The 12,979-nt window shown below is 45.0% G+C and overlaps 2 protein-coding genes across 2 annotated transcripts; both read right to left on the reverse strand.

The window, feature by feature from the left end:
- Window positions 1–3,041, reverse strand: LOC132899918 (interferon a3-like). Its single transcript, XM_060941967.1, has 5 exons — window positions 2,381–3,041; window positions 1,032–1,100; window positions 755–916; window positions 487–579; window positions 1–277 (listed from the first exon to the last, which is right to left on the reverse strand). The coding sequence occupies exons 1-5, from the start codon at window positions 2,516–2,518 to the stop codon at window positions 179–181; spliced, it is 561 nt and encodes a 186-aa protein (XP_060797950.1). The 5' UTR covers window positions 2,519–3,041; the 3' UTR covers window positions 1–178.
- A 5,857-nt stretch (window positions 3,042–8,898) lies between these two features.
- Window positions 8,899–12,256, reverse strand: LOC132899919 (interferon a3-like). Its single transcript, XM_060941968.1, has 5 exons — window positions 11,377–12,256; window positions 10,021–10,089; window positions 9,744–9,905; window positions 9,475–9,567; window positions 8,899–9,265 (listed from the first exon to the last, which is right to left on the reverse strand). The coding sequence occupies exons 1-5, from the start codon at window positions 11,512–11,514 to the stop codon at window positions 9,167–9,169; spliced, it is 561 nt and encodes a 186-aa protein (XP_060797951.1). The 5' UTR covers window positions 11,515–12,256; the 3' UTR covers window positions 8,899–9,166.
- Window positions 12,257–12,979: the final 723 nt, after the last annotated feature.

Consider the following 12,979-nt stretch of genomic DNA (forward strand, 5'->3'; position numbering starts at 1 on the left):
ATTAAAAAAATAAAATAAAAGACATTATTTTAGTTGATCACTAAAATATTTAAACATGAGTGAGACTCAGGAATCCTCGTCCCATATTTGGTCCAGTTTTTGGACAGTAATAACACCTGTGGTTAAATGTTCTGTTTCTTCTTCAACAAAAAGTCCCTTTTCCCCCCGTTGGTCCTGTTCAGAGTTTGTGCCTCACGTTGGCAGTGATGATGTCCATCATTCCAAGGTGCTGCTGCACCACATTCCTGATTCGCTCCAACGAGTTTGCGCTGTAGTTCTGCAACACAAATAAAAACACTGAGTGTCTCACAAACACATATCGATCAACACACATTAGTAAACATCTCCGCACTGTTTCTGTACATTTACAGTTATGGGTTTTGTTTGACAGATTGTGCCTTAAAATTTAGATTAATCGGGTCATAAACATCTGGATTTCCTGAGCATTAAACTTTTCTGAGCACATAAAATATGAAAGTAACTTACTGATTTTTTCAGAATTTCCTTCAACTTCCTGAAGTGTCTTCTCAGTTTCCTCTCACTCCACGAGCGTCCTGATCTTTCAGCATACGCTGCTGTCTGTTTCAGAGGAAAACAGGAAAGTTACTTGACTGAACATCATTATTTCTTTCCTTCAGACTGATGATAACTGACTTTTTTTTAACGATAGTTTTAGTCCTTAATGCCAAGGTTCAGAATTATTCCAGTATATTTACTCTAATATATTAGTAGAAGACGTTTTGCCGTCACTTACACATTGTTTCAGCTCTTTTAACTGCCGAGTATCGAGGATGTTCAGGAAATTATCCAGTGCCCTGCCGTCCCATTTCACTTCATCTACATGAGCTGTGAGAGGGCTGAAGAGAACGATGATCTGCTCCGTGGCCTCAGCCAGAAACCTCACCTGATCTTCTGCCTGGAGGAAAAAGACATGGTGTGAACGTCGTGAACTAAAGTGAACTGATGCTCCTTACAAAAGCATTCGAATATGAAGTAGAGCTTCAGTTTAATTTGTAAAGTTTGCAGATTACCTTGGCCTTCATGACTTCATTGTACACCAGCCGTGGAAATGGTCCTTTCACTGAAGTCATCTCTCCACCCTAAAAACCCCCAAAATGAAACAGTTTTAACACAATGAACGCAGCATCTAACAGGATCAACATCCCAGAAAAAACAGTGATAAATTGAATCACCAATTCAACTAATATTCTGAACAAATGTCCTCCTGAATCCAATGAGGACGACGGCAGCAGCCGGGTGAATTTACAGAGGAACAGAGGAACAATAACTTGTACATTTACTCTGATCTGCAAAATGAGAGCTTAAACACAAACTGTAGCTTCTCTTGGTGCTGAGGTGGAACCATCAAGGACACCTTTAGTGTGGAATGTGGAGGTCAGAAGGACGGAGCATGTGGTGTTCATTTAATTTACTTTTTGAATAAAGATTTAAAGCAGGCATCGGTTGGACTTAAGATCCAAATATGTACTGAAATTATTTCTGATGAAGGTATAGACATTCTCTCTAAAGGTACTGAGATACACCCTAAAGGTACCTGGCTGAGTTTTTCAAAAGCATCGCAGCACAAAGATGATCGTTCCATGGTCGATTCAACATCACACTGAACACTCTCTCTAAGAGCTCAGATAATTTTAATGTTTTGATGCTTTTTGTTGGAATCTTGGCCCAGTAGATGGTACCACTGCAGCACCAAGGAGAACTACAGAACATTTTTATGCTGGTTTCTTATGATGATGACGATTATTATTATTATTATTATTATTATTATTATTGTTATTAAACTTGTGGAAATATTTGTCTGTAGAGAAAGATGCATCAAGTTTTTCTAAAGGTACAGATTTCCACAAGTACAATACGTGTAATAAAAATATGCTGAGATGCGTAAAATCGAACACGAACTGGGGTCTGTTCAGATCTCAAATCTCGTGTCTCCACAGCTGGATCTCTTTACTGGATAATATTCAATCACTGTCAGATATTAATAAACTTAAAAGAGCTGTGACAAGTTCCTTTATAGTCAATAATTAGGCTCTGTTTCTTCTTTTTTAAATAAATTTTATGGAGATTAATGTTATTTTTGGTCATTATCATTTTTATCACATTATTTATCATAATGAATTAATAAATGTTGAAGTGTTTTTTTTTTCCAGAGCCCGACTGAAACTCATATTGTATGACGTAGGTCTTCTGAATAAAGTTTCTCATTATTATTATTATTATTAGTAGTAGTAGTAGTAGTGTTAGTGATGTTAGTGATGATGTCAGTGATGCGGTCAGTATTTTGAGCCCCAGGTTCGGAGCAGAAGTCAGAGACAGAGTGATGGAGTGATGGAGAAATCAGGGCCCCTGAGGGACTCACCATGTCCTTGAGCAGTGAGAGACTCGAGCGGCTCTTCATGCTGTACTGGCTCATCATCCAGTCGCAGGCGTCGCAGCGCTCGTGCACGATGAGAAAGAGCAGGAAGTAAAGCGCCGTCCCCGACTGTCCGCTCTTCATGTTCCCGCTGGCTGCTCGGGGAGCTTTTTGGCTTCATGCTGCAGCTCGCTGGATTTATCCGCAGATATGGAAAAGGAAAACGAAGGGAGGCCGGAGCTCCCATTTCGAGTCCCGGGGCCCAAAGTAAAAGCCCCCGCGCTCCTTCACCCCCCCCTTTCGCTTTCACTTTCCTCTCAGCCCTCAGAGCACCGCATAGCACAGGAAAGTTCGGCCCAGAACCGCACACTAACCCCTCACACACCATGGTACCGTCAGCACACAGCTGTTCTGGACCTGGAGCTGATTTGTGCTCAGTTGACTCTCCGACGCGCTGAAATCCGCTCCAGATGCCCCCAGTGTCTCCTGTAAGACTCCTCCCTGTGGAGTGAACAGCAGCAGGGCCCACTGAAGCACACGGGCCGAACCGATCAGCACATCTGATCCAAACCAAGCCCAAAGAGTTACAGCTCACCTGCGGGACAAAAACAACCAGAAAGAGAGAACACACACACACACACACACACACACCGCTCACTCGCTTCTCAGGGCTCTTTCAGTCACGTGACCCGAGTGAATCGACTGCTGATGTAACGAGATGACGAAACCCGGGATTCCTCCGGTGACGTAGCAAAAGTGCACACAGCTGCAGACAAGATCAAAGAAACATTACAGAAAATAGCAAAGTAACATTACATCACTTCCGGGCACTTTCCCTTACACAACCACAACAGAAGTAATAATAATAATAATAATAATAATAATAATTATAATAATCTCATCTCATTATCTGTAGCTGCTTTATCCTTCTACAGGGTCGCAGGCGAGCTGGAGCCTATCCCAGCTGACTACGGGCGAAAGGCGGGGTACACCCTGGACAAGTCGCCAGGTCATCACAGGGCTGACACATAGACACAGACAACCATTCACACTCACATTCACACCTACGCTCAATTTAGAGTCACCAGTTAACCTAACCTGCATGTCTTTGGACTGTCGGGGAAACCGGAGCACCCGGAGGAAACCCACGCAGACACGGGGAAAACATGCAAACTCCACACAGAAAGGCCCTCGCCAGCCACAGGGCTCAAATCCAGGACCTTCTTGCTGTGAGGCGACAGCGCTAACCACTACACCACCGTGCCGCCCTAATGATAATAATAAACCCAATTCCAAAAAAGTTGCGACACTGTGTAAAACCTAAATAAAAACAGAATATAATTTGCAAATCATGAAAACCCTAAATTAAATTAAAAATAGTACAAAGACAACACAGCAGATGTTGAAACTAAGAAATTTTATTGTTTTTTGAAAAATATCTGCTCATTTTGAATTTATTGTCAGCAACACGTTTCAGAAAAGTTGGGACGGGGGCAACAAAAGACTGAAAAAGTTGTGTAATGCTAAAAACAAAAGAAAAACAAAAAAACCCTCATTTCGTTAATTGTTAACAGGTCAGTAAGATGATTGGTTATAAAAAGAGCACCCAGAGAGGCGGAGTCTCTCAGAAGTAAAGATGGGGCGGGGTTCACCGCTCTGTGAAAGACTGCATGAGCAAGCAGTGAAACAATTTAAGAATAACACAACATTATCAACGTAAAACTGCAAAGAGTTTGTGGATCACATCATCTAGGGTCCATAATATCATTCAAAGATTCTGTCATGATCTGCCCCGGACTTCCACTCCGGAGATTCATTATCTCCCAGTTCAGCGCCAATCTGGATCCGGGACGGGACTTTCATCTTGCCGGCATTCACTTCTTGGTTTTTCACGTTGTCTCTGCACCATTATCGCTTCTTGGATTTTTGCTCTCTATTTTTGCCTGTTTCTTGTCACAGTGTTTTGCACTACATTTTTGTCTTTTTTTCATGTTTGTTGCACTACGTTTCTGTGTCAAGTTTTTTTGTCTGGACTATTTTTTTATCCTAGCATTTTTTGTCCTTGCCTGCCTCTTTTTTTTCCCTAGTCTTTTGGATTATTTTTGGTTTATTTTTTCCTATTAAATCTTCTTTATTATTGGAGTTACTGGTCTGCGTTCTGCTTTTGGATCCTATTCACCAAATCTCACCACCCATAACAGTACGTTCTGGCCAACATGGATCCAACGGAACTGAACCATCTGAGAACATTTGTGCAGCAGCAAGGAGCCCTGCTCGGGACCCACCAACAGGAACTCAAACAGATCACCCAGAGCCAGGCTACCTTGTCCAACTCACTCAATCTTCTAGCCACACAACTCCAGCATTCCCAAGCCGTGCCTACCCTTGCCCAGCTGCCTCCTTCACCTCCCGGCACCGCCGCTCACCACGAACTGAGACTTCCTTTGCCTCAGCCCTACAGTGGGGAACCAGGTAACTGCAGATCCTTTCTGTCACTGTTCACTGATCTTGGAGCTTCAACCTCTGGCTTTCCCCACAGAATGCTCCCGGGTAGCCTATACCATCATGCTCCTCACCGGCAAGGCCAGGGAATGGGGAACAGTGGTCTGGGATGCCCATGCACCCTGCTGTTCCAGCTTCAAGGAATTCTCTGAGGAGATGAGGCGAACATTCGACCGCTCTCTGTCTGGCTGGTAGGTGGCAAGAGAGCTCATGGAGCTGCGGCAGGGGTCCTGATCTACCTCAGATTATGCCATCGAGTTCCGGGCGTTGGCAGCGTCATGCGGTTGGAACGAGAGTGCCCTGGTCGATGCGTTCCTACATGGCTTATTTGACGCCATCAAGGATGAACTTGTCTCTCGGGAACTGCCGCCAGACCTCTCCAGCCTGATGGACTTTGCCCTTCGTATTTATGTGCAGGTTCAACAACGGAGGAGAGAGTAGCCGCCTCAACTTCAACCCCTCTCCACCTCCCGCCTCGTCCGTTGAACCCATGCAGGTAGATCGGGTATGGGTGTCAGCAGAGGAACGACTGCGCTGATGGAGCACGGGGGCTTGCTTCTACTGCGGTCAGCAGGGACACATCTGCCGAGCCTGCCCGCTAAAAGAGCGAGCCCACCAGTGAATCGAGTGGCCCTGGTGGGCAATGCTCAGAACCAGTCCCCTGCTGACTGACTGTTGCTCCCTGTTATCATCACTCTCAACAACCAGCATCACCATCTTCAGGTGCTTGTCGACTCGGGGGCAGACAGGAACCTGATCTGCTCCGCCACCACCAAGGATCTTGGAATCCCATTACTTGCCTTCGAGGTCCCTCTCAGCATCCTGACACTCAATGGCACTGGCTTGACCACCATCACTCACCTCACCACCCCACTCACCCTAAGAATTTCAGGCAATCACTCCGAAACGATACAACTTCACATCATGAACAACCCTCACGTTCCTGTTATTCTTGGATTATCCTGGTTGATGCAGCACAACCCCCACTTAAACTGGACTGACCACATGATCTTAGGCTGGAGTCCTTCCTGCCTGGCCTCCTGCCTGAACTCTGCTCTGCCTCCCGCCAAACCACCACAGCACTCAGCCAGCGAGTTTCCTGACTTCTCTCTTGTGCCTCCAGAATATCTGGACCTCAAGCCTGTCTTCAGTAAGACCCGAGCAGTGTCCCTTCCTCCTCATAGGCCCTATGACTGCGGTATCAACCTCCTGCCCGGGACGGCGCCACCCAAGGGATGTCTCATCTCTCTTTCCCCCACTGAGAGACAAGCCATGGAGAAATATATCACGGAGTGTCTGGCAGCTGGGATCATCCGCCCTTCCTCCTCCACAGCAGGGGTGGGATTCTTCTTTGTGGAGAAGGACAAGTCGCTCCGCCCCTGCATTGACTATCAACGTCTCAATGCCATCATGGTCAAGAACCGCTACCCACTACTGCTCATGACCACAGCCTTCGAACTACTCCAGGGAGCTAAGGTGTTCATTAAACTGGACCTACGCAACGCCTATCACCTAATTACGATCAGGAAAGGGGAGGAGTGGAAGACATCTTTCAACATCACCACAGGCCACTATGAGTACCTTGTAGTCCCTTTCGGCCTGACTAAAGCGCCCGCGGTATTCCAGGCGTTAGTTAACGACATCTTGAGAGACTTTCTTAACACCTTTGTCTTTGTTTATCTGGACGACATCTTGATTTTCTCTTGCTCCCTTGAGGAACATCGGGGTCATGTCTGGCAGGTTCTTCCATGCCTGCTGGAGAATAAGCTGTTCGTTAAGGCAGAGAAGAGCGAGTTCCACCAAGGCTCTGTCTCATTCCTGGGGTTCATCATCTCTCCAGTTAAGGTCCAGATGGACCCTCTCAAGCTGGAGGTAGTCACTGACTGGCCCACTTCATCTTCGAGACGAGAGCTCCAGCGCTTCCTGGGGTTCACCAACTTCTACAGGTGCTTCATCCGTGACTTCAGCATGGTGGCCAGATCTCTCTCAGCCCTGACCTCGACCAAGACCAAGTTCAAGTGGGGGGAGGAAGCAGATAAAGCCTTTTCCAGTCTCAAGCGCAGGTTTACCACAGTACCAATTCTCACCATACCTGACTCTACCAAGCAGTTTCTCATCGAGGTTGATGCCTCCGAGTCAGGGGTCAGAGCCATCCTATCCCAGAGGGCCAATGACAGCAAGGTCCACCCATGCTCCTTCTCCCACTGGCTATCCCCAGCCGAACGAAACTACGACATCGGCGACCGTGAACTACTGGCCATGAAACTTGCCTTGGAGGAGTGGAGGCACTGGCCCGAGGGGTCTGATCTCCCTTTCCTTGTCTGGACTGACCATAAAAACTTGGAGTACCTCAAGTCCGCCAAACATCTCAATTCCCATCAACCCTGTTGGTCTCTCTTCTTCTCCCGGTTCAACTTCATGCTCTCTTCCTGCCCAGGCTCCAAGAAAAGCAAACCCGATGCCCTGTCCAGGATGTTCTCTTCCCACCAAGAGGAGTCCAAGCCACCCAAGGCCATCCTTCCTCCACACTGCCTGGTGGAACCCGCCATTCTAGAAGTTGAGACACTCGTGCAGAAAGCCCTGGAGCAGGACCCCGGTGAAGGTAACCCCAACAACACTCCTCCTAACCTTCTGTTTGTTCCCTGTCCTGTGTGAACCCAGGTGCTGCAGTGGGGTCATGCCTCCAAGCTGGGCTGTCATCCGGGAGCCGCCCGAACCCTGGCACTCATCCACCAGCGTTTTGGTGGCCATCTATCAAGGAGGATGTCCAGGAGTTCATGGAAGGCCTGCAACACATGCTCCCGGTACAAGACAGCCAATCGAACCCCTGCTAGCTTGCTAAGACCCCTCCTGACTCCGCATCGACCTTGGTCTCACATTGCCTTGGACTTCATCACAGGCCTCTCCAGCTCAGGTGGCAACACATGTATCCTCACTGTCATTAACCGTTTTTCTAAGACCGTCCATTTCATTCCTCTGCCCAAGCTCCCCTCAGCCAAAGAGACTGCAGAACTACTCGTCCACCATGTTTTCTGTCTACATGGTCTGCCTACTGACATTGTTTCTGACTGGGGTCCTCAGTTCACTGCACAGTTCTGGAGAGCCTTCTGCAAACTCATCGGGGCCACCTGTAATCTCTCCTCAGGCTTCCACCCACAGACCAACAGCCAGGCAGAATGGGCGAACCAGGGTTTGGAGGTTGCACTCAGGTGCATGGCATCCAGGGATGCCAGTTCTTGGAGCAGGTACCTACCCTGGATCCAATATGCACATAACACTCTCCCTTCCTCTGCCACAAGTCTCTCTCCATTCCAGTGCTCACTAGGTTACCAACCACCACTGTTCCCCAGCCAAGAGGAGGAGGTCGCCATACCCTTAGCCCAGCTTTTTATACGCTACTGAAGGAGGACGTGGGCATTGGCCCAGAGAAGACTCATTCGCCCCGCACTTGCATCCAAGAGGCAGGCCGACAAACGTCACTCCAAGGCACCCACCTACCGAGTCGGTCAACGAGTTATGCTCTCCATGCGCCGCCTGCCACTTAGGACCGTCTCTCGCAAGCTAGCACCAAGGTTCCTTGGACCCTTCCTCATCAAGAAGGTAATAAACCCATGTTCTGTTAGACTGGCATTACCACTCACCATGCAACGTGTTCACCCTACATTTCATGTGCAGTATCTCAGCTTAAACCTCTGGTCTCCAGACCCCGATGAGTTTGCAGAAAGCTCTCCAGAACTGTGCAGTGAACTAAGGACCCCAGTCTGAAACAATGTCGGTAGGCAGACCATTTCTTTGCGGGAGTATAATAATAATAATAAGAGGAAGATGAAGAATCATGATGTATGACATGTCACAAAACAGAAAAAATGAATCATCAAACGATGTCTGATTTCATTGGTAATTTTTTTTATTCATTTATCAATATGATATATTTTTTTGTTTGTTTATTTTTGGTTTCAGTGAAATTGACCATCAAAACAAACCCATAGAAAAATAACATTCCAGAACGGAACAATGTTTCCTTTTCAAATTCAGATCATTAAATAAATAAATACAGACATACACACAAACATTCATAAATAAATAAATAAATAAATGCTAACAACTAATTTAAAACAAACAAAAAAAAAGCTACATCATTTCAGTTGATCACTGAAATATTTAAACATGAGTGAGACTCAGGAATCCTCGTCCCATATTTGGTCCAGTTTTTGGACAGTAATAACACCTGTGGTTAAATGTTCTGTTTCTTCTTTAATAAAAAATCCTTTTTCCCCCCGTTGGTCCTGTTCAGAGTTTGTGCCTCACGTTGGCAGCGATGATGTCCATCATTCCAAGGTGCTGCTGCACCACATTCCTGATTCGCTCCAAAGAGTTTGCGCTGTAGTTCTGCAACACAAATAAAAACACTGAGTGTCTCACAAACACATATCGATCAACACACATTAGTAAACATCTCCGCTCTGTTTCTGTACATTTACAGTTATGGGTTTTGTTTGACAGATTGCGCCTTAAAATTTACATTAATCGGGTCATAAACATCTGGAATTCCTGAGCGTTAAACTTTTCCAAGCATATAAAATATGAAAGTAACTTACTGATTTTTTCAGAATTTCCTTCAACTTCCTGAAGTGTCTTCTCAGTTTCCTCTCACTCCACGAGCGTCCTGATCTTTCAGCATACGCTGCTGTCTGTTTCAGAGGAAAACAGGAAAGTTACTTGACTGAACATCATTATTTCTTTCCGTCAGACTGATGATAACTGACTTTTTTTTTAACGATAGTTTTAGTCCCTAATGCCAAGGTTCAGAATTATTCCAGTATATTTACTCTAATATATTAGTAGAAGACGTTTTGCCGTCACTTACACATTGTTTCAGCTCGTTTAACTGTCGGGTATCGAGGATGTTCAGGAAATTATCCAGTGCCCTGCCGTCCCATTTCACTTCATCTACATGAGCTGTGAGAGGGCTGAAGAGAGCGATGATCTGCTCCGTGGCCTCAGCCAGAAACCTCACCTGATCTTCTGCCTGGAGGAAAAAGACATGGTGTGAACGTCGTGAACTAAAGTGAACTGATGCTCCTTACAAAAGCATTCGAACGTGAAGTAGAGCTTCAGTTTAATTTGTAAAGTTCGCAGATTACCTTGGCCTTCATGACTTCATTGTACACCAGCCGTGGAAATGGTCCTTTCACTGAAGTCATCTCTCCACCCTAAGAAAAAAAAAAGAGAATGGAACAGTTTTAACACAATGAATGCAGCATCTAACAGGATCAACATCCCAGAAAAAAACAGTGATAAATTTAATCACCAATTCAACTAATAATCTGAACAAATGTCCTCCTGAATCCAATGAGGACAACGGCAGCAGCCGGGTGAATTTACAGAGGAACAGAGGAACAATAACTTGTAGATTTACTCTGATCTGCAAAATGAGAGCTTAAACACAAACTGTAGCTTCTCTTGGTGCTGAGGTGGAACCATCAAGGACACCTTTAGTGTGGAACGTGGAGGTCAGAAGGACGGAGCATGTGGTGTTCATTTAATTTACTTTTTGAATAAAGATTTAAAGCTGCATCGGTGGGACTTAAGATCCAAATATGTACTGAAATTATTTCTGATGAAGGTATAGACATTCTCTCTAAAGGTACTGAGATACACCCTAAAGGTACCTGGCTGAGTTTTTCAAAAGCATCGCAGCACAAAGATGATCGTTCCATGGTCGATTCAACATCACACTGAACACTCTCTCTAACAGCTCAGATGATTTTAATGTTTTGATGCTTTTTGTTGGACTCTTTGCCCAGTTGATGGTACCACTGCAGCACCAAGGAGAACTACAGAACATTTATCTGCTGGTTTCTTATGATGATGACGATTATTATTATTATTATTATTATTATTATTATTATTATTGTTATTACACTTGTGGAAATATTTGTCTGTAGAGAAAGATGCATCAAGTTTTTCTAAAGGTACAGATTTCCACAAGTACAACACGTGTAATAAAAATATGCTGAGATCCGTAAAATCGAACACGAACTGGGGTCTGTTCAGATCTCTCATCTCGTGTCTCCACAGCTGGATCTCTTTACTGGATAATATTCAATCACTGTCAGATATTAATAAACTTAAACGAGCTGTGAAAAGTTCCTTTATAGTCAATAATTAGGCTCTGTTTCTTCTTTTTTAAATAAATTTTATGGAGATGAATGTTATTTTTGGTCATTATCATTTTTTATCACATTATTTATCATAATGAATTAATAAATGTTGAAGTGTTTTTTTTTTTTCCAGAGCCCGACTGAAAATCATATTGTATGACGTAGGTCTTCTGAATAAAGTTTCTCATTATTATTATTATTATTAGTGATAGTGATGTTAGTGATGTTAGTGATGATGTCAGTGATGCGGTCAGTATTTTGAGCCCCAGGTTCGGAGCAGAAGTCAGAGACAGAGTGATGGAGTGATGGAGAAATCAGGGCCCCTGAGGGACTCACCATGTCCTTGAGCAGTGAGAGACTCGAGCGGCTCTTCATGCTGTACTGGCTCATCATCCAGTCGCAGGCGTCGCAGCGCTCGTGCACGATGAGAAAGAGCAGGAAGTAAAGCGCCGTCCCCGACTGTCCGCTCTTCATGTTCCCGCTGGCTGCTCGGGGAGCTTTTTGGCTTCATGCTGCAGCTCGCTGGATTTATCCGCAGATATGGAAAAGGAAAACGAAGGGAGGCCGGAGCTCCCATTTCGAGTCCCGGGGCCCAAAGTAAAAGCCCCCGCGCTCCTTCATCACCCCCCCCCTTCGCTTTCACTTTCCTCTCAGCCCTCAGAGCACCGCATAGCACAGGAAAGTTCGGCCCAGAACCGCACACTAACCCCTCACACACCATGGTACCGTCAGCACACAGCTGTTTTGGACCTGGAGCTGATTTGTGCCCAGTTGACTCTCCGACGCGCTGAAATCCGCTCCAGATGCCCCCAGTGTCTCCTGTAAGACTCCTCCCTGTGGAGTGAACAGCAGCAGGGCCCACTGAAGCACACGGGCCGAACCGATCAGCACATCTGATCCAAACCAAGCCCAAAGAGTTACAGCTCACCTGCGGGACAAAAACAACCAGAAAGAGAGAACACACACACACACCGCTCACTCGCTTCTCAGGGCTCGTCGCCGCCTCCTTCTGTCACGTGACCCAGGGGATGACGACACGCGGAATTCCTCCCGTGACGTAGCAAAAGTGCGCTCACCTGCATACAAGAGCAAAGTGATATTACAACAAAACAGTAAAGATTACATCACTTCCGGAAACTTTCCCTGACACAACCACAACACAAGTAAATGCAATAATAATATAAAAAAAATACAGTCGGACTAATAATAATAATAATAATAATAATAATAATAATAATAATAGAACTCCTATTTTTTTACATAGCCTGTACTATATCATCATATATAAATCCTAAACAGTATAAACATTAAAACATAATAAATATTCAACATTAAGCATATTTATATAACATATAAAACCATTTATCTCAAGGTAGGAAGCCGTCGTTTACTGTGAGAACGTATTCTCCATCCACACTGTTCCATCACAAAGGTGGCACTTCCTGAGAAGATCAGAAAGTGATCAAATGTGACAGAAATCTCTCACCGTCACTGATACTGATTCCATCCAGGTCCTCACACCTGAAACACTTTAAACTGAAACTTTACAGAAACTTTGACAATTTTGTAAAAGAAATGGCCAAGCGTGAAAAGAGGAAGTCATTTTCAGGTATTATGGAGGGAAAAAATGAAGAAGGAATTTGAACCTAGAAGCAAAAGATATCCAAGAAGGAAATTCAAGTCTAGGGTTTCTAGGAGGTGTTAAAAGACAAGCATGTAGACATGAAAGAATAGGAGATGAGAAAAAAAGAGAGAATGGAACATCTGGGAATTGGTGATGAAGATCAAACAGCTGGATGTCAGAGTAAAGCAGGAAATAGAAAAGGTTAAGCAGGACATGGAGGAGAGGAACGTCAAACCTGATGTTCCTGGAGAACATCACCAAGCACCAGGTTTACTAAGAGATGAAGGTCAGTTTGGGTTCAGAGTGAGAGCACTG

Source organism: Neoarius graeffei, chromosome 16 (assembly GCF_027579695.1).
Source record: "Neoarius graeffei isolate fNeoGra1 chromosome 16, fNeoGra1.pri, whole genome shotgun sequence".
Taxonomy (NCBI): Eukaryota; Metazoa; Chordata; class Actinopteri; order Siluriformes; family Ariidae; genus Neoarius; species Neoarius graeffei.